Genomic DNA, 25,581 nt, shown 5'->3' with positions numbered 1-25,581 from the left:
GAATACCTGACAACGACGGCCCGGAATATCCTTAAAAAATCTTGATATACTCCGGTCCACCCCTGTCTCTTTACCGAGGAGACGCGATTGTGTATAAAATACGGCTTCAAGACCAGAGTATTCACGCGGGCTGGGGCGAGAGAAAGAGATAAGTTTACCAGGCATAGGGGCAAGGTGTTGGATGGATGGGCCACGGACTCTTCCGAAACTACAAGGGAGGACGAAGGTTGATCTAATTTTTGCTTTTCATTTCAATTGGTATGATTCTTTTCATTTTCCAGGAGGGGGCGGGCCGTTTTTATCATCGTTAAACCCCGGATTGTCCCTTCCCCCAACCCACTAAGTTAGGTATTCGTTAAGGGAAAAGCATACACCAACGCACAACAGCAAGGAAAGTCCTCCAGGTACAGATAAATCCCAAAGCAGACGAGTTTAGCCCTTCTTCTTGCTGACACCAACGGTGCGGCCGCGGCGGCCGGTAGTCTTGGAGTGTTGACCACGGACACGCAGACCCCAGTAGTGACGGAGACCACGGTGGGAGCGGATCTTCTTCAGGCGCTCGAGATCTTCACGGTACTTGCTGTCGAGGGCGTTGGAGAGGATCTGGGAGTCCTTGCCGTCGGTGAAGTCGCGCTGTCTGTTCAGGAACCAGGTGGGGATCTTGTATTGTGTGGGGTTCTGGAGGATGGTGACGACGCGCTCGAGCTCTTCGGTGGTGAGCTCACCGGCACTATAATATGAAGCATGTTAATCCTTGGATTGTTTTCCGCTTGTTGTGGATTGTGCGTTGCGCGGGTGGTGGTGATTTTCCAATTCATCCACTTCATGTGTAGTCGTTGTGAGAGTGCAAACGAATCATTTGGCAACATACCGCTTGTTGAGATCAACATCGGCCTTCTTGCAGACCAGGTTGGAGTAACGGCGACCGACACCCTTGATCTGGGTCAAGGCGTACATGATCTTCTGCTTGCCGTCAACATTAGTGTTGAGTAGACGCAAGATGTACTGGAAGTTCGTCTTCTCGCCGGACACGAGCGCTGCACGTCGATCAAAAAGAATAAGTTAGCCTATTTTCTCTTCCGCCGATCAAGCGTTGATAAAGATGATGAGATTGAAAATTCGAGAGCATCTCGCCGTCACATTCCACTGCGATTTCAAAAAACCCTAGATCCCCCGTTCCTCGACTCCAGCAACCAAGCGGAGCAGCGAAGGCGATGGGATAGACAGGCAAAGGATTCCAGGAGATAGCACGTACACATGATGGGCGGTTGGCGCGAACGGGATCGCGATTGATTGTCGACAGCGAGAGGTGTGCGAAGGAGGTGAAGTGCTTCAACTTTGCTCTCCCGTTGTGGGATCTGGCAAGGTGTGGCCTAACCATTCTAGGGATAGTGTCTTCAGGGCTCGCTTGACCAGCCGCTAGAGCGAATTTGGCTAGCGCCCCGCTGGTTGGCAAGTGTACCACGTGACTGGCCTTCTTTCCCTTTTGGGCTGTGCTGGCATGGCCCCTGGCCCTGTGGAGATTTGGCTTCTTCTTTTGTTCAGACAAGATGTCTAGCAACTTTAAGCTCTCTCTGATTGAGTGCTGTACAGTGGCTGTTGGCGACTTTGTTCTCTTTCGGTGTCGATGCTTTGTCCGCCTCGATCCTTTGAGCATGATTGCCAGCTTTTGTTAGCATGAAACTGGATTCAGCTTTACTTTGCCTGCGAAACTCGACCATGGCCTGGTTACAAAGTGCGAATGGGGTGCTTATAATAGCATCCTCGAGTTTTGGCTTTGTCGTCCAAAGAAACCATTGCACATGGTCACACCCTGTGGCTTGGTTTGTTCGAGCACAAGCTCCTGATTATCGATGAGACTGTCACTGAGTGCACATGGTACTGCATGGGCAAAGGTGACCATATTTTGATGCCACAGACGATGCACTTGTGACGTTTGCTCGGAATCAAGGCTCGTCGAGGCCCGAGGCTTTCAACTCCATGGCCTTGAGATTTGTTATTTCTTCTGTTCCAGATACTCGCCATGGCTAATTATAATGCAATGAACGGCCTTTGTTTTTGCTCTGGCTCAGGCCGTTGCGATGATTCGTGTCTTATGGATATAATCATTCGCTTTTCTCCTTGTAGGTAGGTGAAGTTGTTGACTCCTTTCGTTCTACTCAATTTCCACCCCGTCTGCCCCTACCTGTTTTTTCTCCCTGTTGATCAGGATCAGATCACACAAGGGCCTTCTACCAGCCTGCAACATCAATTATGAGTCGCAACAATAGCCAAACCGTAAACTACCCGGACCCTCGGTACGATAAGCAGCGATTCGGGCCCAAGCTTGACTTGGATGCCTTGCCGGACCCTCCAGACGATTATAACCCATTGGGCTATTCACGACTCTTTTCCTACACCACCACACGTCGCCCCAACAAAAATGACGGTTTACGCTGGACGGAATTCTATTTCTGGGGTATCAAAGTCGACTGGGGACGTGGCCCGACGCTTGCTTCTATTGAGCGAGCTATGCGGAAGCTCATGTGGTATACTGCGCCTCATCACCAACCTGGGGATTGGGACGAAATGAATGCCATGGAGGGCGATGCTGGCCCGCGAACAGTTGACTATACGAAAATCCCATGGACAACACGGTCCCAGACGACATTGCAACAGCAAGGATTGATGTTTGCGCCTGTCAGTCGATATTATCCTGATCTTCCTGGCCCATCATTCTCTCTTCCCGCAACGTTTCGGCGGCCTCCGGATGCGCCAGCGCATTGGACCGATGAGATGGTCTACCAGAGCCAACAGATTGTTCGGCGGGCGGCAAATTCTGGGTCCAACGCGCCGGGGGCCTCGAGGAAGCGCCGGCACAGAGCCCAGGGAAAGCCTCCACTGACTGAGGACCCCAAGATCGAGAACTTCCAGACCGAGGACTCGGAGACCGAGGATGACGTTGCCGTGCCTAAGTTCTTTTCGCCTCCTGAACCTGATTTGGGCCCTGGTGCTAGGCAGGCGGTACAGGACGCTGTTGAACGTGCTATCATGAACATCGCATATTCTGGTTTAGACCGGCACCCAGATGCTGCATCGCGCCTACCACCCCGTGACAAAACCGCCACAACTGAAGAGGAAATCTTGCGATCCGCAGTGTGCTCGACTTCGGCGAATTCCCACGTGCGTCTCAGGACGGACGGGCGGGGCCAGCTGCATATTGACCGTAGCGGTATTCCCTGGGTCTTGAAAGGTCGTGGCCCCGTCTACACCGACGACTCGTCTGTTGTTGATTGCATGATAACGGTGGGAAAGATGCTCGACGCCGGGTCAACGAATGCCGACCGTAGCGACCCCCAATGGGACACTAAGCTCAGCAGACTGCAGCGCGCATTCATTGAACTGAGCGATGCTAACTGGGATTTATGCACGTTCGAGACGGGCGCCCAAATGAAAGGGGGGTTTGTACAGATTCTTCGGCAGGCCATATACCAGTTCGGGGACCAAACCCCCAGTGCAGTTCCTTTGCTCTGGAAAGCTGTTGCCCGACATCTTGGCCAGGTTGCATTCAAATTCGAACAAACTCGCAATCCTTGTAAGTGTACAATAACTCCACAAGCTTCTGAAGCAAAGACCCTTTGCTACATGGCGCCCGATTTCTACCCCAGTGACTCGACGGGCGTGACGATGCAAGCGCTATTTGAGCGCACATTCCAGGCTCGGCAGGGTTGGCCATGTCAAAATTGTGGTGATGGCGAGAATGTCCTGGAGAAAAGCTTCCACACTCTGCCTTTGCGCCTGGCTGTGACACTCGATCCCCGGGTTTCCATCATTGACCACACAGACGATATTACTTTCTTATATCGACCGGTCGGATACGTTGAGCAGAGAACGGTTGGGGTCTATCGCTGGATTGGGGGGATTTACCAAGATCGGGGCGCTTATCGCGTTTTCTGGAACGACACAAGGCGGGGGGAGGTTAACGATGGGCGGGTTTGCGAGTACGATAGCACACTCCATGGGCTCATTGTCTCCGAAGAGCCGAACGGCGAGGGATTTGACGAGCAGCCGAAACACAGAGTACCCCCAAGGTGGTGGGACAGTAAACCCGTACCTCTGCTCTTCTACGAGCGCGTTTTGAACCCCTCGAGCGACGTTCTCAAGGTAGCCTTGAGTACTATTGAGGAGATGGGCGTGGACCAGAGGTTGGGTGTTCCGACCTTCATTAGCCATCGCCCTTGGGCCAAAACGGAGGACATGAGACGTGCTAAGTCAGGCTACCCATGGCAGCCGGTGGAGGTAGGAAAACCACAAGATGCTCAGTACTTCCAGATAGCCAGTACCCCATACACCTCCGCCGACAACAATGGTAGGGGCGTAGGAGGGCGCAACGACATGCCAAGCTGGAATAATAACGGCCCTACGCTTCCTTCTCTGCGGTCGACAAATCTCCTGGCGTATGGCGCGCCAGAAGACTTCAGGGCGACGTCGCGGGTCCCAAGCTTCTCGGCAGCATCAGGAGCGACAGGCCCATCAAGAGCGGGTTCGGGTTCAACGGCCAGGGGTACTGAAGGTGGAGCTGGGCTCTCGTCAGGCATACTCGGAATGGGGTTGAATTCCCCTGCGGCCAGGCATGAGTACTTAGCCCAGGCACCAACACATCCTCCACAAAACCCCGCCACGGGATCAGGTGCTAACCCAGATATTGAGATGCTGGACACTCCCCCCACGGCAGAGCACTGAAGGGCAGGATATGGTGGGTGACAGGCGATGATAGCTTGACGCTGGATCGGCAGGATCAGGGGGGTTACGATGCGTCCTGGTCGGGGCCGAGAGGGTTGGACCTGAGTGGTGAAACCTGTTATCGGGCTATGCGGGTGTGAATATTCTGATTTGATGCTTCGCACTGTGTGTGTTAGTCTTGCTTCTTCTTTAGATTATAGATTCTCCGACTTTATAGAGGGTCCACAAGTGTATATAATTCGTGCTTCCGGCTGAACATGCAAGGCCCGTTGTTTTTGTTTCCAGTTAGGCAGCCTATCTCAGCACCGACGATACCTTTCTATATTAAATCCAGTTCGGAAGGCATAGGTAGGTGCCGACTCCTTTTCCAAGGTGACTAGCCTCAGAAGCTCAGCGAATACAGCGAGTGGATGGGCTCAGCGACTTTCTCCGGCTGGGGAAGAAGAAGAGTCATAGGTGGATCCAGTATAGAGATCTGGCAAACAGCAAGGCCTAAAGGACTTCTATGAAGAAGTGGCTGTTGAGTGGCTCCTTGAACGGCTACTGGCTCTTGGTAGAAGGGAGTGAAGGGTGAAGGAGTACAACTGCCTATAAAGGAAATCCTGTAGCAGGAGCTCGATCGGATATACTTCTTTACGAGGCTCTTTCACTCTTCTGAGTACATTAGAAACTTTTCACTACACCTATGCGGGATCACGATGACTCTATAATAGCCATTCTTCAACAATTCCTGCTTTCATCCACCAACGTCTTGATCTATCTACCTATCCATCCATCCATCTCCTCAACGAGCCTTCGACATTAAATCTCATACCGAGTCTCAGGTTCCAGCTACATCGTGTAAACCAATAAACAAACTCGTCCTCCGGTATGCCGAGGTCCTTCGGGATATTGTACCGCTGTGCCCTCAAGACCACCCTGGCTATGCTATATGGATGGCACGTGGTCTATTTTTTCAACCGACGCGACCGGAAGGCCCTCAAGGAAGCGTAAGTAGTTGACTGGACACTGGACACTGACTGTTCGAGGGTTTGACGAGTATGGATGCTAACTGTGATGCTCTAGGACGAAACTTTTCAAGGAAAAGCTGCGTAAGTACATCCTCCTGGACTTGGATTATGGTCATGACAAAACAACCTGACTTTGGTTTACTAGTTAAAAATCCACTAAAAAAGAAATAGCCAGTGAAGAGTAATCGGACCTGGAGTATCTGGGGAAAACATACGGAGTTTGATACATGCATAAGGGATGGGCGTTTTTTTGGATTCCGCCGTTTCATACATGGTGTGGGTGCATTTTGGGGAAAGCAATATCTTGGTACAGTGTCTTGTAGCATGGCAACAGGGGTTCCTGCATATTTTGGGTAGATCATTGAGCGGGATAGCATAGAACGATGTTGATGATACCCTGTTGGGTGAATGAGAACAGAACAGCAGTCGGCGCCCCGGCAGCTCTCTTTGGGATACAGTCTTTCTCTTCTTTCTCTATCTTTCCAACTTTTAATGTCTATGGATGAATAAAGAAATCTATGGAAGCAACAGAATCAAAGCCGGGCACGCTGGGCACGGTCCGGACGCGGTGGTCCTGTCGGTACATCGCTCTTCTTCGGCGCAGAGATGTACCCCCCCTTGACGTTGTCTGTGTTGATGACCGCGCCGCTCGCATCCCGACGAATTCCGAGCTCAATCAACTTGCCAAACACCTGGGCGAAGTGCTCGAAGAACAGATCCTTGTCCCTCGCATACTTCTCCACCCACGGCCGGAACGCAGGGTCGTCGCGCAACGCAATGTCCGTCGGCAGCATCATCAGCGGCTCCTCATTCTCCTCCGCGTCCGGATCCACATACACAAACTGGCTCACCCCGTTCGCCAGCGTCTTCCGCCTCCACTCCAGGCCCAACAGCAGCTTGAAGAACTGGTTCGAGAACCGCGTCGGATTGTTCACCCAGGGCCCCTCAAACCCGCTGCGGTCCGTGTGGCACCGCCCGAGGTTATGCCCGCCGGCCAGCGCCACAATCTCTTGGTCGTTGAACCCCATCCGGTAGAAGATGAAGCGGAGGTGGTCTGCCCCCTGCGCGCCATCGGGGAGCCGGCCGCGCGGGGGCAGCTTGGAGTCGTCGACGTAGTCCGTGCGGCCGGGGGACCAGGGCACTTGGGGCCCGCCCATTTCGGCGATGGCGACGACGCCCGCGAGCGTCCAGAGGTCGCTGTATGTGATCCAGGGGTGGCGCTGTTTGACGGGCTCGAGAAAGGCCCGGCCGTGCTGGAGGCCTGCGTTGGCTGGGTCGCCTCCTTCGGCTTCGTAGCGCATGCCCGCGCCGTTGGAGCCGCCGGTGTCACTTTCCGCGTCGTATGTGCCGGCGGAGTGCCTGGACGAGTTAGAAGATTCTCTTTGGACGGCAGATGGTCATTTGGGGTAGGGATTGAGAGACGCACCAGGCAAGCCGGACGAAGACGGGCCCTGTGCTGCCGTCATCGTAGCCGGGCTTGTTGAGCTGCGCGGCGATGTCGCGGCGGACGGCGGCGTAGTCACCTGGTTTGCTCATTGTACAGTGTAGTAGGGGTTAGAGGGCAAGTCTGCAGTGGGAGACAGGCAGGAAAGAAAGATGATAACGATGTTAAGAGCGATGGCGAGCGCCACATGCACTTGACTGAGAGGCAGTGGAGCCTCGGCGAGCCGAAATTCGAAGTGCAAAATCCACAGCCAGAAGAGCAGCAGCCGAGGTTGATTCTTATCTATGAATGCTGGGAGTGTCCGGGAGCACGAATACAACTGCTGGACACGAGGAACGAAGAGCGTGTCGAACTATACAGAGGATATGTCGCTCACAAGCGTCCTTCAATCGCAACAAGCATTTCCAGCCTCGACAATCAACCCTCACAACCATCGACAGACTTCACAAATCAACAACCTCGGAATTTCCCCTTGAGGGCGGCAGACCCAGTGGTCCGCCCGTTCCTCGTCCTGCCGACCCGTGTTCTCGCGCGATCCCGACCCATTTCGCCACGCTAGCGCTGGCCCGATCCCGATCCCGAATCTGCGCCAGAACCTGAGCTTGGTGAACGTGAAGCTGCGGGCTCTGTCGGGGCCAGGGTCTGAGCCTTCAATAATCCTGGCCCTCTGAAACCCTCCAGCTCCTGAACCCGTGTCTTCCACCGCCGCTGCAGCTGCTCCATCCGCCGCACCATCTCCGCGAACTCGCGCCGGATCCACCGCCGCTCTGCCCGCCACTTTCGGGCCCGGCGCTGGTACCGGCTGAGCTTCCGCTCGAGCTTCCGCTGCTGCACCATCTCGTTCTGCGCGATGGTGCGAATGAACCGGTCGAAGGGGGCGGTGTTGTCTGCGTCGAGCGTGCCGCGCTGGATTTCCTTGGAGATGGCGATGATTGTGGTGGTCATTTCCCGGGCGATAGCGTCCATGAGTGCGGTTTTTTCGCGGGAGGAAAGGCAGGAGATGGTTTGTAGAGCGGATGTAGGGGATTTATTCATTGTGCTAGGTAAAGTAGATTCCGATCGAGAGGACTTATCTTGGAGATGAGGAGTGGTCATGAAGCCAATTTCCAACGCTGCAGCGAAGAAATATATACCCTTCCAACAATGAACCTGCTTCTACTCCCAGCAAACGCTTCTTCTTTACAACTGCAGATTTAGTATGGACCCCTTCCCGCCCTACAGCTATGATCACAGTCATAAAGACAGATTGAATGGCAAACGCAGCCCTCTCCCCACCCATAGTATAGGCTCCCTCCAGCTGTATAGGGCTAGCCCTCCCCACCTGTTTGCACTGTTTGCTTCAAAAATTTCCAGCAACGAAAGCATCGTAGCCTCCCCTCCCGCCTCTTCAGGCACTTGAAGACGCCAAACCTGACGCAATGGCCCCTCCCACACACCCGCGGATAGAAGAGCTCCCCGACGACTTCGACGAGTCGCTCGACCTGAATGCTCCCACCCCACCGCCGCCTCGCGAAGGCGAACGCCGCTCCTCCGGCGATGTCCCCCTCCCAGTCCCCGGCAATGAAGAACGCCTCCGACAGCTGGAAGCCGACACGCCCGCGCCAAAGTTACCGCCGGCCATGGCGGCCGTGGACTCGCATACGACCGACGAGTTGGCCGATATCTTGAATAAGACGCCGCTGTTTATGACGGATATTAGTCAGGCTGGGGATGAGCGTGAGTTTTGTTTTTTTTTCTGCTTTAATCTTCTAGCTCTACTCTGGGGTGTGGTGCTAATTCTTTTGCGATTTTAGACGGCGAAAATGTCATGCTGGATGCGTTGCGCGCGCTGCAGAACGAGGGGACCCGCGGCGAGGTTGCGCAGGGGTTCCGCGAGCAGGGGAACGAGGCGGCCAAGGAGAAACGGTGGGTGGATGCGAAGGAGTTCTACACCAAGGGGATTGCCGTGTTGCGGTCGAAGGAGGAGAAGTGGGATAAGCCGGAGGATGAAAAGGAAGAAGCGAAGCTGCTGCGTCAGGTTGAGGAGGCATCGTATATTAATCGGGCGTTGTGCCATCTGGAATTGAGTACGTTCCTCCTATACCCATCCTTTTGTTGCGCGGGCTTCCCTGCGAAGGGAGTAAGGGATGTAGTATGGTGGCTAATAGGTGCAGAGAATTATCGCTCGACAACGCTCGACTGTGCCGCCGTGCTGAAGCTGAATCCGCGGAATGTCAAGGCGTACTATCGCTCCGCGATGGCGCTCCTTGCGCTGGATAGAATTGATGAGGCCGAGGATGCCGCGGCACGTGGGCTGGCGCTTGATCCGGAGAATAAACCACTGCAGACTGTTGCGTCGAAGACGGCCGAGCGCAAGGCTGCTCTTGAACGGATAGCCGCGAAGCGAAAGGCAGAGGAAGAGAGAGCACGGAAGGAGAAGTTACTACTTAGCACTGCATTGCGCGCGAGACAGATCCGGACGCGAAAGACAGCGCAGCCCCCCGAGATGGAAGATGCGGGTATCCGCCTCTCTCCCGACCCACTCTCACCAGAGAGCACGCTTGAGTTCCCGGCTGTGCTGCTGTACCCCATGGACGCTCAGTCGGACTTCATCAAGGCCTTTTCGGAGACGCACTCGATCGAGGACCATCTTGAGTATATATTCCCGTTGCCCTGGGATGCGAAGAAGGAGTATACTGTGCAGTCAGTGGATTGCTATATGGATACGCATACAGGAGGTTTGGTGAAGGCGGGAAAGAAGATTCCGCTGTTGCAGATTCTGAGCGGGAGTAAGGTTGAGATCGTCGACGAGTTGGTGCGCATCTATGTGGTGCCGACGGCTAAGAGCAAGGAATTTATTGCTACGATGAAAGCGCGGAAAGAGGGTTGAGGGACAACATTTGGGTCGAGGTATCAACATGAAGATTGGCTGAGATGCCGATCGACCAAATCTTCATTCCATGTCCAGACACAGGACGTCCAGGCCGCTCAGAGCGCACTGCTCACTGCCAAATCGTCCGCAGCGCGCAGGCAGAAGATCACCGGTAGGCCCCGTTGCCGTCGGTACACGATTGAGGTGGACAGTGGATCTTCCGGAACTTCACGAACGCCGAGCAATTCCACTGTCTTGAGCGTTTCACATGAGACTCCCGGCGCTGCAGGCTAATTTCCCGTCTCTGCAACTTGAAGCCAAAACACGCTTCCCGGCCCGGCCAACAGGCTAATTGCACTGATTCGGCACGGGCCTGCTGTGTGGCCCTTCCGTGACGATTCTTCTGGTCTATAAAACTACTTTCTTGACAATTATCATCTCCCCACGTAGTTCTCTCCATCATTGAGTTTCCCGTCTTCGCCCCGGCACAATGTTGCAATTCCTATCCCTCGCGACAGCGCTCGCTGCTGGCACACTCCCACACCCGTTCGTCCCCCGTTATCCCACCCAACATGCGTAGACTAAAACCATAAAAGAGCCTCAGCAGCCGGCCTCAACGAAGCCGCAACTGCAATCGGCCTCGAGTACTTCGGCACGGCCACCGACAACCCCGAGCTCACGGACGTCCCCTACGTAGCGCAGCTCAACAACACCGCCGACTTCGGGCAGATCACGGTGGGGAATTCGCAGAAGGTGCGTGCGTGGACTTTTGACGACGTCTCTGCTCTTTATCGTTTGATCACACCTAACAGAGGGTGTAGTGGGACGCCACCGAGCCGACCCAGAATACATTCAGCTTCGCCGACGGCGACGCGGTCGTCTCCTTGGCGGAGGGCAATGACCAGCTTGTGCGGTGCCATACGCTGGTATGGTATAACCAGTTACCGAATTGGGGTACGACCTGAGGCTCCTCCTCCTCCTACATTGCCCTCCTGCATCGATGCAGAGACACAACCAGGCTAATAAGGATGTTTAACATCTTAGTAACGTCGGGGAACTGGACAAACGCAACCCTAACCGCCGTGATGGAGAACCATATCACCAAGGTTGTCTCCCACTACAAGGGGCGCTGTCACCATTGGGATGTTGTCAATGAAGGTACGATACTTTTCCAACAAAAAACCGAGTATACCCTTGGGATACGTCTCGCTGAACAAAAAAAAAAAACTGCAGCCCTCAACGAAGATGGTACGTACCGCGACAACATCTTCCTCTCCACAATCGGCCCCTCCTACATTCCGCTCGCCTTCTCCTTCGCCGCCGCGGCAGACCCGGACGCAAAACTCTACTACAACGACTACAACCTCGAATACGGCGGCGACAAAGCAACCGCCGCCCTGGACATCGTCGCCGCCGTCCAGGACGCGGGCGCAAAGATCGACGGCGTCGGTTTCCAGGCGCACTTCGAGGTCGGGACGGTCCCGGACTCAGCGTCCCTCGCGACCATCCTCACCTCCTTCACAGACTTGGGGGTTGAGGTCGCGATTACGGAGGCCGATATACGGATTGAGTTACCGGCTACCGAGGAGGCGCTGGTGCAGCAGGCGGAGGATTTTGGGGCGCTGGCGGAGGCGTGTGTGGGTGTTGAGGGGTGCGTGGGGTTTACAATTTGGGATTATACGGATCGGTATTCGTGGGTTCCTGGGGTATTTCCTGGGTTTGGGGCTGCTTTGCCGTGGGACGAGGACTTGGTTGAGAAGCCGGCGTATGATGGGTTGCTTGAGGGGTTGGGGGGTGAGGCTGAGTAGGTTGGATGCATGAGCTACACGGACCAGGTCTATCGTCATCATCACAGTTTGTTAACTACCAACGGTTACTATATATTGATATCACCATGGGCTTGGTGGGGAACTTCACCCCATGCTGAAATTAGACAATAGCTATTAGGGTTTGGGTAGACACATGACTCCGGAATTTTGTAGCCGAAACATCAATGAAAGACAGAAGATAGCGGGGGAGGGGAAACAAGCGAGTTTAGTTCAGATACTTCCGACTGATCGAGAGAATCATTCACGCTAAAAATCGACGTAAAGAAAGTAACATGTAGTGTACCAGGGTGGGATGAGCTGAAGGAAATGGTATACAGGAGGGTGGGTGTACGAGATAGATATGATCAGCAAGTGAAGTAGTATGGGCGAGGGTAATTCTCCAGACTCGTCCCTGGAGCCTGAGGTTGCGGGGGCCCTTGGAGGGGTCTGCTGCTCTGTTGCAGAGCATGGGATGTTAGGTAAGGCTGCGAGTTGGTATAGTAGTCCATGGCAAAAGGTGCCATCTCGAGTGTCGTGGTGTCATGGTGCGGGTATATGGGTGTCGAGAAATCTAGTGGGTATGGAGTTGCGGTTGTGGCCCCGTCTCGAAGGGGTTGAATCATCGTGGGGTTTAACCCAGATAATGATGCTGGCACTGCGGCGGTGCATGTGTCCCACGCCGTCGGGACTGCTGAAACCATATCCTGGGCGCTGGAAAGGGATGCGAAGGAGCTGGGCGTTGTCTCGGCCGCCACTTGGCTGGTCGGGGAGCTGCTCGAGGGGAAGACAGAGGTGTGGGATTCTAGATTCGGGACTTCGTCATTGTAGATGGCGTCCGGCCTGAGCTTTGAGCCGGTGGGTGACTGGTGGGATGCTTGTGCGCCTGTCATATCTGGAAGATGTACGCGGGAGACGCATACTGCTGCTCGACCGTCTGGAGGAGTAAGCAACGGGGTCGTTAAGACAGGAGATGAAGCTTACCGATCTTACCGTCGAGGAATTTCTCTTCTTCCTCGCGAACGTGGTAGATTTCATCTAGAACTTGGAGGCGTTCAACGGGACAGATTTGCCGACGAACAGATTGGTCTGCTTCCTTGAGCTTCTCAACGGAGACTGCATGACTCTCGCGGAGGTCACACAGAATATGGACGAGGAGGCGAATTCTTTCTGTGGCGCGTTAACGCTACTACAATATACGATTTAGATCACCAGCTTACCAGGCTTCCGAAGGTGATCTGGCTCGCGGTGAGTGACACCCGCAGGCCACCATGAGGGTTTTGTTGCCTCCGGATCGAATTGTTGAGGAGTTCCCGATATAATCTTGCGGCCGTTGTAGGGGTAGTTGACTTGTTTGCGCGGCTCGACGAGCTTGATATAAGCCTTCGCTAGGATGCGACAATTGGTTTGTTGCAGACTGTCGAACGCCTTTGCGTAGTATCTCCGGAGGAGGCCCTGGCTTCCAATAGAGAGCACTGTCTTTGGGTAACAGGTGATGCTCATTGGCACCACATACTCGTGGGATGCTCTTCTTCGCTTGATCTGGTTGCCGACATGGTGGGAGCTAGTTTTGGTCAGCCCTCTCACACTGTTTGCGCAAAACAGGAACCTACATCGAGGATCTGCTGCCATCGCTGGGAGTTCCAGGTGAGCCTAGGGGAAGCGGGCTTCTGCCGTGACTTTCAAGACTGGGCCCAGATGAACCTGTCATTGTTAGCTCCCGGATAAGTGGGTAGATGGAATTGTCAAGGTTACCGAGAGGCTTTGTCCCGTCTCCAGACTGGGCAACTGCTGTTAAGAAAGAGTGAGTTACATCGGGCGAGAGAATGCTGTGACACTCTTCTGCAATTGAGGGAGAGGCTTCAAAGCGAAGTTTCCCGGCGTCGTCAATGTAGAGAAGCGCAAAATATGGACATGCCATGCTGTCCCCCGGCGCATCCATGGTCGTGATGGTGTCGGACTAGGAATAAAATTAGGCTTCTTCTGGATTCTATGACGAACGGGGCTGCGTACCATGACTGGGGAGCTATCGAGGGAGAGAGGGAAAGAGAGGGACGCTATACAAGGTTCGTTCTATCAAACATCGATTCGGTTGGTCGACCTGCGTCTTGTCCTGCTTACCCTTCTTCCTGGGAAGAGCACTGGATTTATTTAAAGGCGAACAGTCGGGGGGCATTGCGCAGGAGGCGTATCGGCGTAGAAGGCGTCAAAGAACACAAATACCCCATGAGAGGAAAGAGCACAAGAAGAAAATATCAAATTGTTTCCCCCCCCGGATCCACCAGCTTGTCGTGGATATTCGAGACAGGACGGAGATGGGCCGATATAGTTCCTCAAATGAATGTGGCACGGCACCTGAGGAGTCAAAGAGTCAAAGAGTGGAAGGGGAGATGGAGGGATGTTTGGTCCTGCATGGAAGCCTCAACATGTTGAAGAGTTTTCATGGTATAGAATCGACACTTTCAGCCGGATCAATAGCGTCGCTTGGATACCATGGAACACATGCCCGAACGCCCGCAACGCGTTGGTGTCTTCGACTAATGCATGTCTTGCATCCTTATTTTCATCTGTAACGATGATCTACAGAACCGAGAGGAACATTGATGGAAAGCTAATTTTCGCATGTAGGTCCCGATTGATCGTAGCTCAGGAACTCGACGCGAATAGTGGTATGTCAAGTTACTTTCACTAACCATGCTATCTCGGAAGGTTGGACAACACTCACTCCCCCGTGGATCATAATCGAGCGCGCACATGGTACTTTGAGGCAAGAACAGGAAGCGGCTTCGTGCAAAAGGAGTCGGGCCAGGCTTGCTGGAGAAGCATGGCCAGTCTGAGGATCAACTGCGGGAGAGTGGCGAACATACCATCAACACCACTCTTATTGAATCCTTCCAGAGACGCCTGCTCCTGTCAAGACTCTTTCCGGTGAATTCTTTCTTCAATAGGATTTTCGAGTGTGATATATCCGGCTTCGCGCGTGGCTCTTCTTTGCGGTGGGTCGTATCGACGATACATCCATCTCGACTCCAATGGGTTGTAGGGGAACGGCATAGAAACATGGGGGGGCGGCGAAGACAAGGACGTATCAATTGGAATTTGACAAATGTTCGCGTATTTTGGCTCCAGTTGGGGGTTGAGTTTCTCGGTATCCACATGGCTGCGGGGAGGAGAGGAGCACATATGCATATGGAAAACCTTTCCGGAGTCGAAGGGATTGGTAAAGCTCACGAGGCGGCAGCAGAGCCTGCGACACTGCAACCCCACCGGCGAGGAACGGCATGGCTCATCTCTCCTCCTCTCCGAGGGTGTTCCGCCACGGCTTGCCATGCAGAGACATGACTGATCCTGGACTGCTGCGGAATTTCGCGTTGGTTTCGCTTTCAGGCTTGGAGGACGAGATTTCGGCAGCAATTGAGATTTGCATTCAGGGAAAAAAATTTTCAATTTTCACAATGATAAAGTGTAGGTACTGATAAATACCGATGTTTCATCGTGAAGTGCCGGGAGGTCTGATACATCAACGTTGGACGGATGACATTGCTGACCGGCCCACTAGTTAGCGGAATATATGACTTGTCATCTTATGTTGTGGTCGGCCGCGAAAACGAGCGATCACCCATGCAGCCGATGCTGTACTTAAACGGTAGTTAACAAGGGAAGAAGCGTTTAAAATGGCTCTAAGATTGACCTGGCTGACGCGGTTTGTGCGACCAACGTTGCCCGAGGCCGGGATAATGGAATCCATATCTTGAAGGGTCGAGTGTGGGATCGTTCCAAGTACTTCTGTAACTGGTTGGGACTATGCCAGCGGGTTGTGCCAAGTGCATTCGGGTGCGGTTGTTTCAATACACGACTGCCACGCGATCAATCTGTGGGCCACGCCCATGGATCTGGGGTTTGAACCAGGTAGCTATCATACGCGGGTGGACCCTTCGAGGAACACGGTTTAGCAAAAGGTACTTGAGGAGGTCAACAAAATCTCTCATCTTTGAACGGGTGTTCTGCGTATTCTGGGCTGGAGCTGGGGCGGCAGGAGCTTGACGATGATTGAAACCCGCTTCTGGAAGAATTTCCATCTCATTGCCTCAGGGGAGTTCATGAGCTTTCTGCTTGCCTCCGGCGGTCCGTTGACTCAGCATCCATCCATGTCTGACTTCAAATTTCTGAGGTGCAATTTGCACTCTTGCTTGAATAGGGGCCGTCCTTTCCCCAGTTCCCTGACCCCAAGTAGTAGCTAGGAAGTTGGGTGACAGGGCAGCAGCACCAAAGGCATTGAGAATCGCCTGAGAGACGCCTGACTATAACACCATGGGAATAGGAAGGAATGGCATTGATTAGGCGGGTGTGCCCGTCAGACGCGAATCGGTGGGATCTCTCATCCTTCTGCTCACGAGTAGTCGGCACACATTCGAGACTGGGAAGTCGGGGATGAGGATGAACTGGTTTCTACTGCTGCTCCAACCGAGCCCAGAGAAGACCCTCGAACTACCCTGGACTGTTGTTTATCAGCGCCCCAGCATCGAAGGGGTGTCGCTTTGTGGAAGCGTGGATCGAGGCTCGAGGTGAGACCGGACAGACTCATATACTGTCTGTGAGGGAAGAGACATGAGAAGTCATGCGGATAGAGAGCAATTGCTACGACGGTTATAAGCCACTTTGACTCTGGTTTTGAGAATTATTGAGCGGACTGAGGAGAGAAGCTCGAAGTTTGTGGTGGTCTTGTTGGAGGGTGCTGCCAGTGTCGTGGTATGTATGATACATGTAATAGAGGAATGATGCCACACACTGCAAGCGGCTTTGTCGTAATTTATGTTTTCTATTCGGGTTAGAACGGTCAGAGCCCGTAAATTACCTCATTTCAGGCACCTGACTCGAGAACCTCGCCTGGTTTCTCGTCAGCTTCTCTCGATCCCAGCTGCTGCTCGACACAGTTCCCAGAACTTGTCTCATCTCGGTCTCTGATCCCTGTACATACTTCAGGATCATGGTTTGGATCTCATAAGCACTCTTCCACTCCACCGTTGACTGCCCCGGGAAGCTCGATGCATTAGCCTGTCCACCCCAGAGGACCCAAGTGCTGATCGGCCAGCAAATCTCTTCTGTCACCAATCTCCTCTCCCCAGTCTTGTTCATTCTTTGCCTGGAACACTCTTTTTCGAGAACCAATCACGCTCATCCTCTCCCTTTCGATTCCACTTTTCTTTTTCCTGCATTCTTTTCTCGAAGGCTGCAGGGAACAGGAGGTTTCTCGCAGACTCGACTTGGCCGTCTGTGCGGGACAACATCGCCTCGGATTTCGCCCGATCCAGCAGCTCCTCAACTGGAGACCCTTAATTAACCATCCTGTTGTTTTATTATTAATAGCACAATTATTATCTTATTTGCGCCTCCAAGTCCCCTGATTCCTGAACGAGAAGCAACGATGGACCCCAACGCTCCCAGCTACCCGATGCAGCACAACGCGAGCTATCCTGTGCCTCCGCAGGGCAATCCACAGCAGTTCGCTTACTACCAGAACCAGATGTCCTTTCCTCAGTCGAATGCTCCCTCTCAACCTATTTTCGGCGCTGTACCACTGCAGCCCAGTGGAGCTATGATGCCGGCTGGCTTTCCCCAGCAATCACCAGGTCCGTTTGTCTCGTTGCTTTCTTTTTCTTCCGTCTCTTGTTTCTTTTTCCGGCGTCCCCAATAGGCCCTTCCATTATCCGCGATCGTCATTCCTCACCTGGGACCCCTTGTCTGTGCCGACCTGGGGGGGATGTGGCAGGCGTTTCCTGCGTTTCCGTTGCCACTGCCATCCTTGAAGCAGGGACAAGCCGCTAACTGACGCGCTTTGTAGCACCCCACGGCAACTTCTCGACTCCGTTTACCCAGCCACCCACCACGGAAGCCTTCCCCCAGCCAACAACCTCAACCGCGAGCACTCCAACGACCAAAGCGCATTCTTTCCCGCAAAACACGGCCTCAGTTTCGGCGAAGAACATGGCTTCGTCCCAGCAGCAGATGCCTCCTCAGCAGGCGCCGTCCCAGAACGCTCCTCAGTCCGCCCAATCCCCGGCAGCCTCAGCGCGCGAGAAGGAACGCGTCTCAGTCCTCCTCGAAATAAACTCGATGCTGTTACAAGAGGCCATTAATCTCCAGTCGTCGGGCAAGGCTGGTGGTTCACCCACTCAGGCTTCGCAAGATGCGAACCCATCACCGATCTCGGAATCGAACCCCGATAAAAATGCTCAACGAAGCCCTGAGTACGTGAATTGCATGCGCCGATTGCAAGCCAATCTCGCCTATTTGGCCACCGTCGCAGATAAGGGCAAAAAGGCTGGGGGTGCGGTTCCTCCAGCGCCCGCGATCATGACACCACCTCCGAATATACCGGCCATTGCTGCGCTCTATACTAAACTCAACGAGCTGTTTCCGCGTGCTGCGAACGCCGCCCAAACTGGCTCACAATCCCAAGGGAATGGCGGACCCAGCCCCTCGCCCACTGTTGAGAATACTGTGTGAGCGAGCCAGGGGGACGGTATCATCGCACCCTTGTTGATAACTTGAGCGATCTATCACAGCTACCAGGAAGATCACAAAGCCAGTCACCATCGTGAAAGATGGGTGGATGTTCTGCCCAACGCCTTAACGATCACTATCCCTAGGCATCAGTCTGGGGGCAACGTCGTGGAAACAACGCGGCCTCTTGCTTCCTTTGCGGACCGAGCCTTGACCTCCGAATATACGCGCCCTACCTGTCTCAGTTCTGGAGTTAATAGGCTTGGCCTAGCGATACGTGAGGTTAGGAGATGTGTTCTGGGCGCCTGGCCGCGCCGTCAAATTGGCGTGTAGTCACGGGGAAAGGAAATATTGTCGTATTAGAATTATGTCTCTGAATAGAGGAAATTAGATTTGGACATTAATGTATCACACTATCTGTCTCGATGAGCGTTGTCGCCTGTGGAATCGGAGTTGGCCTCCCAAGCCTCCTTTTCCCCAGCGTCTAACAGCATAATTCTCTCATCACCCTCGACAGCTTCCTGGAACATCCAAAATCTCCGTCACCAGACTGACGCTGAGTGAGGTGGAGGGTGGGGTGGCCCAATCAGTGAGGCTTGCTGCGGCGACAGTTTTTGTGCGTCTCCGCCCAGCCTGGATTTCCATCCGACACCCGTGAGCACCTTCGAGGACTTTTTTTCTTGTCAGCCTTGTCCCTGTTTGACCCGCGCCCAATTCACCCTCCCTCCTCCTTCCCTCTCTTCCTCGTCCGCTCGCTGGCCCCTTGTGAATGTATTGTTGGCCCCTCGCCAACAGAAGGTGCCTGAGTGTCTCGATTACTTCCACTTCCGTAAACGCCGCTGCTGCGCCCTCTGCTTCGACTGCACCACCAGCCCCGTGGCCCTCTCTTCGTTCTCGCTCGCCTGCACGCCATCCACTCTCGTATATCTCTGCTGGAGCTTCTTCGATTTCCTACTCGGTATTCGGCGGCGCTCGCGAAGCACGTTGGCGACCGACTCCGAGCCTGCTATCGTCATCAGCCACTCCTCGATTCTCCGATTCCGGTGTTACGGTCCGGTCTCTTTGCCGATCGATCCGTCCGCGGATATCTTCTTCCAGAGTATCTTCCAGGTCCCGGGGTGTCGCCCACGCCACGACCACGAATATGAATGGGGAAGTCGGCGCCAAACGCAAGCGTAACTCGATTGCCGCGGGTGCGGAGCGGCCGGTGAAACACCTCAAACCTGAAAACTCAACACTTACACCCGGCGATTCAACCCCCGCAAATGGAACTGTCTACGACGTGGAGGATGAGGGAGATATGGGCCCAGTGATGGCGATTGGGCCCACGCAGGCGGACTCGCCAGAATGGCAGGCTACGATCGAGGAGGTCGTGAAGAGTGTTGTCTCTATTCATTTCTGCCAGACCTGTTCGTTTGACACGGAGTTATCAATGAGTAGTCAGGCTACGGGATTTGTGGTCGACGCTGAGCGTGGTTATATCCTCACCAACCGCCATGTTGTCTGTCCGGGCCCGTTTTGGGGATACGTTATCTTTGATAATCACGAGGAGGTAAGTGTTGGGTAGGGTGGTGGATTAGTTTGAGGGTACGGCTAACAAGATATTTTTCCCAGTGCGATGTTTATCCGGTCTACCGCGACCCCGTCCACGATTTCGGTTTCCTCAAGTTCGATCCCAAAGCAATACGTCATATGAAACTCAGAGAACTTAAACTCAAGCCCGATGCTGCTCGCGTGGGTTCAGAGATCCGGGTTGTGGGTAACGACGCAGGAGAGAAGCTCAGTATTCTGTCTGGGGTCATCAGTCGGCTTGACCGGAACGCGCCAGAATACGGGGAGGGCTATAGTGACTTCAACACCAATTATATTCAGGCTGCAGCTGCAGCTAGTGGTGGTAGTTCCGGCAGTCCTGTGGTGAATATTGACGGCCACGCGATTGCGCTGCAGGCCGGTGGTCGTGCAGATGGAGCTGCGACAGATTACTTCCTACCATTGGACCGACCGCTGCGAGCTTTGGAATGCATCCGCAAGGGCGAACTGGTGAGCAGAGGGACAATACAGACACAGTGGATTCTCAAACCCTTTGACGAATGTCGCCGCCTAGGGCTGACTCCGCAATGGGAAACAGCGGTTCGTAAGGCCGCTCCGACTGAAACTGGCATGCTAGTTGCCGAAATAATTCTCCCTGAAGGCCCTGCGGATGGAAAGATTCTGGAAGGCGATGTCCTTCTGCAGGTAAACGGTGAGCTCCTAACGCAGTTTATTCGACTGGACGACATCCTGGATTCCAGCGTTGGGCAGGCGGTGCGGTTGCTGGTTCAGAGAGGTGGCCAGGATGTGGAGGTCGAGTGCCAGGTGGGCGACTTGCATGCCATCACACCAGATCGGTTCGTCACTGTGGCTGGCGGGACGTTCCATAATCTGTCCTATCAACAAGCGCGGCTCTATGCAATTGCCACAAAGGGCGTGTATGTCTGTGAAGCTGCGGGCTCTTTCAAGCTAGAGAATACCCTTTCTGGGTGGCTGATTGATTCGGTTGATAAGAGGAAAACTCGGAATTTGGACGAGTTTGTAGATGTCATGAAGACGATTCCGGACCGGTCTAGGGTCGTGATATCGTATCGTCACATCCGCGATCTGCACACACGCGGCACGAGCATTGTATACATCGATCGACACTGGCATCCGAAGATGCGATTAGCGCTTCGGAACGACGAGAGCGGTCTCTGGGATTTCTCCGACCTGGCAGACCCTATCAAGGCTGTGCCGCCTGTCCCGAGGAAGGCGGACTTCATTCAGCTGGATGGTGTGAGCCAGCCTGCCGCGGCAGAGATTGTTCGCAGTTTCGTCCGTGTGTCATGCACGATGCCCCTGAAGCTAGACGGATTTCCTCAGGCCAAGAAGACCGGGTTTGGGCTGGTGATTGATGCGGATAAGGGGTTGGTGGTTGTGTCCCGTGCCATTGTGCCGTACAACCTCTGCGACATCAACGTGACCGTGGCCGATTCAATCATTGTTGCAGCAAAGGTGGTCTTCCTCCATCCACTGCAAAACTACTGTATTGTTCAGTACGATCCTTCTCTGGTGCAAGCTCCGGTTCAGAGTGCGAGGCTCAGCACGGAGTATATCAAGCAGGGTCAGGACACGATCTTCGTCGGATTCAACCAGAACTTCCGCATTGTCGTCGCCAAGACTGCTGTCACAGATATTACGACGGTTTCCATTCCGGCCAATGCTTCTGCGCCGCGGTATCGGGCGATTAACTTGGATGCCGTGACGGTGGACACGGGCTTGAGTGGACAATGTTCTAATGGTGTGCTGGTTGGCGAAGATGGCGTTGTCCAGGCTCTGTGGCTGAACTACCTGGGCGAGCGCACGCCCAACTCGCACAAAGACGTCGAGTACCACCTCGGGTTTGCGACACCGTCACTGCTGCCTGTCGTCAACAAAATCCAGGAAGGGGTCTTGCCGAAACTGCGGATCCTCAACATGGAAAGCTACGTGGTGCAGATGAGCCAGGCTCGCATCATGGGGGTGTCGGAGGAGTGGATTGGGAAGGTGGCCAAGGCGAACCCGTCGCGACACCAACTGTTCATGGTGCGCAAGGTCGACTGCCCACCGCCGGAGTTCAACTCGACGGCCGACTGCTTCCAGGAGGGTGATATCATCCTGACGCTGGATGGGCAGCTGATCACGCGCGTTTCTGAATTGGACATTATGTATGAGAAGGAGGTTCTGGAAGCGTTGATTGTGCGCAACGGAGAAGAGATGAAGATCCAGGTACCCACCGTGTCGACGGAGGACCTCGAAACTGATCGGGCGGTTGTCTTTTGCGGTGCTGTTCTGCAGAAGCCGCATCACGCGGTCCGCCAACAGATTTCCAAGCTGCATAGCGAGATCTATGTGAGCGCGCGGGTACGTTTCCGTCGATTCGGTGGTGTTGTCTGTATGAGATGGATGCTAATGATAGCAGAGCCGCGGGTCTCCGGCATATCAGTATGGCCTGTCGCCGACGAATTTTATTACGGCGGTCAATGGGGTTTCGACGCCGGACCTCAACCGGTTCGTGGAGGAAGTGAAGAAGATTCCTGACAACACGTACTTCCGCCTGCGTGCAGTGACGTTTGACAACGTTCCTTGGGTGGTTACGATGAAGAAGAACGATCATTACGTATGTCTCTTTTCTCATGTTGAGTACGCAGGCTGACGACTTAGTTCCCGATGTCCGAATACATAAAAGACGACTCCCAACCACTCGGCTGGCAATCAATCTCTCACGACAAGAAACACAAGGACGGAGTGGCGGCAGACGTGGCGAACCTGAACCCGGACGCCATGGACGAGGGCTTCGAAGGGGGGAGCGATATCGAGCCGGAAACTGTACAATAGATTTATTTTTTCCCGGTCCACGGACCGTGTATATCCACCTTGGAGGTACATATCACAGAATCCCGACCCTCATGGCGTCTCCTCCACCCTGTAAACCAGCTTCTCCCCTCTCACCTTCCCCAGCCTCAGATCCTCCAACCCCTGCATCACCCCCTGCAACCCCCCCGGCCGCACCGCAACTGGATGCGTCCTCAGCTTCCCCCTAGCGAACAACTCCCTCGCAAGCTCCACAAACATCTTCCCAAACTCGCGATCCTCCCTTCTCGCTGGAATCCGGATGTCCTCCCCGAATTGCTTCTCCACCCCGAAAACCGTATACCCCACCGTAACCCTCGACTTCACATCGCTCCTCCGGGACTCCTCCCTCAAGAGCCCCGAATACTCCCCACCACCCGCGGACGAGATCGCCGCATCGCAGAACTCCACACTCTCCGGCAGCGAAATCGTATCAAACACCAAACGCAGACCGTCCCCCGTATACTCCCGGATCGCACGCGGCGCCCCAGGGTCCCGGTAATCGAAGACAGCGTCGGCGCCGTACCCACGCACAAGATCAAAATTACGCGGCGAGCACGTCGCAATGACATGGTACCCGGATAACTTGGCGAACTGGATCGCCAGCGTCCCCATTGCCGTGGACCCGCCGTAGATCAGGATCGTCCTGTTGCCATCTGTTGGATCCCGATTCCCGCTTCGAGGGTCCGAGTCCGCACTCGGCAGCTCCAACTTGAGAGACTGGTACAGCCCCTGTCCGACGGTCGTCACGGCGATGCCCAGCGTCGCGCCTTCCTCGAAGGACAGCGTGTCCGGGAGCACGATCTGCAGGTCCGCCGGCGCGAAGAGGAACTCGGCGAATGCGCCCTCGGAGGGATCGAGATCGTTGCAGCCGTGGACGAAGCCGGCGACGCGGTCGCCGATCTTGAAGCGCTTCGTGACGGCGGGGCCGATGGCCTCGACGACGCCGGCGTAGTCGCAGCCGATCACGGAGGGGGTCTTTTGGCCGCGGTCGATGGCTTTCCAGTCTGTGGGGTTGAGGGCGACGGCGACGGTGCGGATGAGGAGGGCGGAGGGGTGGGAGGTGGGCGTGACGGAGGGGATGGGGTGGGAGGTTGAGAGGGACGGGGGTTTCTGGGGGTTTGTGAGGAGGGCTTTCATTTTGATCGTTGGAGTCTGGAGAATCGTTCACCGGGATTATCGAGGCATGATGAGTCTGGTTTTATGCGTTATTTTCTTTGTGAGGATTAGAAATCAGACCACCACTGGAGATTGACCTCACTTCAACCCCGGAGTCTTCGCGGATTGCTTAGAAATTGCATTTCAATCCTGTACCAGAGGACCGTCGAATCAGATTCCCCCAAGCTTAACCCTCGTCCAGCCCGCTATATACCGAGCGCATATAGCCCGAGCAGTTCGTGCCAGAGCGAGAGCGGGGAAGATCGAGATGACTTACGAGGTTGTTGTGCGTGACGTGTGACGAGCTTTCACAGAGAGTTGATAGTTGTCACCAAAGGTAAGAGTCAGAGTTTTGAGGTCACGTTAAAAAAGGGTTGGCAACTAATTATCCGTGCCAACAAGCAAGCCTCATAATAATGATGGAATAATATAAGCAATAACGTATATGTGGCGCAATTGATTGTCAACGGTCTTCACTGGTTGCTGAGCAGGAAAGTGTTGGAAGTATTCGGTCGCGACTACTGTCATTTTTGGCAGCCTTGTTGTTTCCTTCCTTGTTTCTGTTGAGAATTGTGTGTCTACCACCCAAGCCCCCAATTCCCCTGATTGATAACCAAGTATACAATTCCCCTGATTGATATCCAAATATATCGAAAGTGAGTATCCGCTAGTTTCGTGTCACGATCTCGACGACGCTCCATTGCATCATTCGGGATGCCACGGAACCGTACTCGAAGGGCTCTGGGGTCCCACAACAAACCCCCACCTCAGGTCAGCATCTATCATCTCCTGCCTTGTCTTCCACCGTATGACTCTATTGACACCTTTTCTGGTAACATAGGATACTGTACTTGTTGTTGCTTCAGGGACTGTCGGCAACGGGAACGCCATCGAGGCGGGGAAAGCTCTGCTTACCGCGGCAGCGTCGTCTGCGACGATGAGGACCATACATGGCAGGCCTGTCATGGCGAACGATGAAGGAGCAAATTTAGTTGAGACGATGCTGACATGCCGCTCCGAGATTGGCAACCTGCGTCACGAATTCGAGAAGCGAAGACAAGAATTCGAGGAGCGGATCAAGGAACAAGGCAACGAACACGAGAAGCGGATCAAAGAACTGGAGCAGCAAAACCGTCAACTCACAGGCCTTTACACTTTGTACCTTGACGTACGGGAACGTGCGTTTCTCACTTTCCTTCGGAACCACTGTCGTGGTTATCGAAACGCGTTTTAGAGATCCCGCCCGTTGTTATCCATGCGGTCCGCTGAAATTGCTCTTGGGGCGTAACTGTTGAGGAGCCCGCAGACGGGGCGTTCAGGTTCGTTTGGTGCTTCCCATGTGGGAAGCCGTGGCGGTGGCGGCAGTGAAAGTGAGGAACTGTTGTTTATGAGCGGTTGGTACGATTGCTGGGGACGAAGTGCAAGAATCGGGTTTCGGTGAATGAAGCAGCCTCGTTCTCCTTTTCGGTTCGGGTTTTCTGTGCCGGGGAGGCGTTAGGGGAGTCTGCTTTTGGCTTCCTTGCCCGCTTAGTTAGAAACAATCAACTCATAGGATTTGTATTTGTCGCCATCGCCATCAGGTATTGGAACAGCCTTTAGGGTCTTTCTGCCAAATAGGTCTATCTACTTGGGAAATGGTTCAAGGTGGGCAACTGATGTTACCGGGTGTATTCTTGTGTTGTT

At 54.1% G+C, this 25,581-nt stretch overlaps 10 protein-coding genes across 10 annotated transcripts; 5 read left to right on the top strand and 5 right to left on the bottom strand.

Moving 5' to 3' along the window:
* Positions 1 to 227: 227 nt before the first annotated feature.
* On the bottom strand, positions 228 to 1,342 carry BJX67DRAFT_346984 (40S ribosomal protein uS13). The gene is made up of 3 exons (XM_071028484.1): positions 1,256 to 1,342; positions 872 to 1,037; positions 228 to 730 (listed from the first exon to the last, which is right to left on the bottom strand). Exons 1-3 carry the CDS (start codon positions 1,257 to 1,259, stop codon positions 433 to 435), a joined length of 468 nt encoding a protein of 155 aa, XP_070888774.1. The 5' UTR covers positions 1,260 to 1,342; the 3' UTR covers positions 228 to 432.
* A 669-nt stretch (positions 1,343 to 2,011) lies between these two features.
* On the top strand, positions 2,012 to 5,056 carry BJX67DRAFT_321244 (uncharacterized protein). Its single transcript, XM_071027335.1, has 2 exons — positions 2,012 to 2,127; positions 2,216 to 5,056. Exon 2 carries the CDS (start codon positions 2,254 to 2,256, stop codon positions 4,720 to 4,722), a length of 2,469 nt encoding a protein of 822 aa, XP_070888773.1. The 5' UTR covers positions 2,012 to 2,127; positions 2,216 to 2,253; the 3' UTR covers positions 4,723 to 5,056.
* An 804-nt stretch (positions 5,057 to 5,860) lies between these two features.
* Positions 5,861 to 7,370, bottom strand: BJX67DRAFT_321235 (peroxidase). The gene is made up of 2 exons (XM_071027334.1): positions 7,159 to 7,370; positions 5,861 to 7,091 (listed from the first exon to the last, which is right to left on the bottom strand). Exons 1-2 carry the CDS (start codon positions 7,266 to 7,268, stop codon positions 6,266 to 6,268), a joined length of 936 nt encoding a protein of 311 aa, XP_070888772.1. The 5' UTR covers positions 7,269 to 7,370; the 3' UTR covers positions 5,861 to 6,265.
* A 361-nt stretch (positions 7,371 to 7,731) lies between these two features.
* On the bottom strand, positions 7,732 to 8,211 carry BJX67DRAFT_378846 (uncharacterized protein; the record flags this gene model as incomplete). The annotated part of the gene is made up of 1 exon (XM_071032427.1): positions 7,732 to 8,211. The coding sequence occupies one exon, from the start codon at positions 8,209 to 8,211 to the stop codon at positions 7,732 to 7,734; it is 480 nt and encodes a 159-aa protein (XP_070888771.1).
* Positions 8,212 to 8,541: 330 nt separating this feature from the next.
* Positions 8,542 to 10,591, top strand: BJX67DRAFT_346978 (HSP70/90 family co-chaperone CNS1). Its single transcript, XM_071028483.1, has 3 exons — positions 8,542 to 8,892; positions 8,970 to 9,242; positions 9,330 to 10,591. Exons 1-3 carry the CDS (start codon positions 8,595 to 8,597, stop codon positions 10,043 to 10,045), a joined length of 1,287 nt encoding a protein of 428 aa, XP_070888770.1. The 5' UTR covers positions 8,542 to 8,594; the 3' UTR covers positions 10,046 to 10,591.
* On the top strand, positions 10,518 to 11,835 carry BJX67DRAFT_378844 (putative endo-1,4-beta-xylanase; the record flags this gene model as incomplete). Its single annotated transcript, XM_071032426.1, has 5 exons — positions 10,518 to 10,573; positions 10,624 to 10,780; positions 10,849 to 10,981; positions 11,072 to 11,185; positions 11,261 to 11,835. 5 exons carry the CDS (start codon positions 10,518 to 10,520, stop codon positions 11,833 to 11,835), a joined length of 1,035 nt encoding a protein of 344 aa, XP_070888769.1.
* Positions 11,836 to 12,200: 365 nt separating this feature from the next.
* Positions 12,201 to 13,774, bottom strand: BJX67DRAFT_370607 (uncharacterized protein; the record flags this gene model as incomplete). Its single annotated transcript, XM_071030941.1, has 5 exons — positions 12,201 to 12,769; positions 12,817 to 13,002; positions 13,053 to 13,396; positions 13,446 to 13,536; positions 13,588 to 13,774. 5 exons carry the CDS (start codon positions 13,772 to 13,774, stop codon positions 12,201 to 12,203), a joined length of 1,377 nt encoding a protein of 458 aa, XP_070888768.1.
* Positions 13,775 to 16,748: 2,974 nt separating this feature from the next.
* On the top strand, positions 16,749 to 18,986 carry BJX67DRAFT_346974 (uncharacterized protein). The gene is made up of 2 exons (XM_071028482.1): positions 16,749 to 17,462; positions 17,675 to 18,986. Exons 1-2 carry the CDS (start codon positions 17,258 to 17,260, stop codon positions 18,337 to 18,339), a joined length of 870 nt encoding a protein of 289 aa, XP_070888767.1. The 5' UTR covers positions 16,749 to 17,257; the 3' UTR covers positions 18,340 to 18,986.
* Position 18,987: 1 nt separating this feature from the next.
* On the top strand, positions 18,988 to 22,870 carry BJX67DRAFT_346973 (putative nuclear serine protease HtrA2/Nma111). Its single transcript, XM_071028481.1, has 4 exons — positions 18,988 to 19,888; positions 19,951 to 22,251; positions 22,310 to 22,507; positions 22,552 to 22,870. The coding sequence occupies exons 1-4, from the start codon at positions 19,106 to 19,108 to the stop codon at positions 22,723 to 22,725; spliced, it is 3,456 nt and encodes a 1,151-aa protein (XP_070888766.1). The 5' UTR covers positions 18,988 to 19,105; the 3' UTR covers positions 22,726 to 22,870.
* Positions 22,531 to 24,342, bottom strand: BJX67DRAFT_321116 (zinc-binding alcohol dehydrogenase family protein). The gene is made up of 3 exons (XM_071027332.1): positions 24,176 to 24,342; positions 24,002 to 24,048; positions 22,531 to 23,935 (listed from the first exon to the last, which is right to left on the bottom strand). Exon 3 carries the CDS (start codon positions 23,878 to 23,880, stop codon positions 22,795 to 22,797), a length of 1,086 nt encoding a protein of 361 aa, XP_070888765.1. The 5' UTR covers positions 23,881 to 23,935; positions 24,002 to 24,048; positions 24,176 to 24,342; the 3' UTR covers positions 22,531 to 22,794.
* Positions 24,343 to 25,581: the final 1,239 nt, after the last annotated feature.

This window comes from Aspergillus lucknowensis (assembly GCF_044049455.1).
Source record: "Aspergillus lucknowensis strain CBS 449.75 chromosome Unknown BJX67scaffold_8, whole genome shotgun sequence".
Classification (NCBI taxonomy): domain Eukaryota; kingdom Fungi; phylum Ascomycota; class Eurotiomycetes; order Eurotiales; family Aspergillaceae; genus Aspergillus; species Aspergillus lucknowensis.
Note: the sequence above shows the minus strand (reverse complement) of the source record. Positions and strands in the feature narration are given on the sequence as shown.

Bases quoted from the DNA above. Each gene is read 5' to 3' on its own strand.
- BJX67DRAFT_346984 (XM_071028484.1), bottom strand. The intron at 731-871 runs GTATGTTGCCAA...TTCATATTATAG, and splicing joins GATGTTGATCTCAACAAGCG to TGCCGGTGAGCTCACCACCG.
- BJX67DRAFT_321244 (XM_071027335.1), top strand. From the start codon at position 2,254: ATGAGTCGCAACAATAGCCAAACCGTAAACTACCCGGACCCTCGGTAC.
- BJX67DRAFT_321235 (XM_071027334.1), bottom strand. From the start codon at position 7,268: ATGAGCAAACCAGGTGACTACGCCGCCGTCCGCCGCGACATCGCCGCG. The intron at 7,092-7,158 runs GTGCGTCTCTCA...TAACTCGTCCAG, and splicing joins GTCTTCGTCCGGCTTGCCTG to GCACTCCGCCGGCACATACG.
- BJX67DRAFT_346978 (XM_071028483.1), top strand. From the start codon at position 8,595: ATGGCCCCTCCCACACACCCGCGGATAGAAGAGCTCCCCGACGACTTC. The intron at 8,893-8,969 runs GTGAGTTTTGTT...TTGCGATTTTAG, and splicing joins TAGTCAGGCTGGGGATGAGC to ACGGCGAAAATGTCATGCTG. The intron at 9,243-9,329 runs GTACGTTCCTCC...TAATAGGTGCAG, and splicing joins GTTGTGCCATCTGGAATTGA to AGAATTATCGCTCGACAACG.
- BJX67DRAFT_346974 (XM_071028482.1), top strand. From the start codon at position 17,258: ATGGACCCCAACGCTCCCAGCTACCCGATGCAGCACAACGCGAGCTAT. The intron at 17,463-17,674 runs GTCCGTTTGTCT...CGCGCTTTGTAG, and splicing joins CTTTCCCCAGCAATCACCAG to CACCCCACGGCAACTTCTCG.
- BJX67DRAFT_346973 (XM_071028481.1), top strand. From the start codon at position 19,106: ATGTATTGTTGGCCCCTCGCCAACAGAAGGTGCCTGAGTGTCTCGATT. The intron at 22,252-22,309 runs GTACGTTTCCGT...TAATGATAGCAG, and splicing joins AGATCTATGTGAGCGCGCGG to AGCCGCGGGTCTCCGGCATA. The intron at 22,508-22,551 runs GTATGTCTCTTT...CTGACGACTTAG, and splicing joins TGAAGAAGAACGATCATTAC to TTCCCGATGTCCGAATACAT.
- BJX67DRAFT_321116 (XM_071027332.1), bottom strand. From the start codon at position 23,880: ATGAAAGCCCTCCTCACAAACCCCCAGAAACCCCCGTCCCTCTCAACC.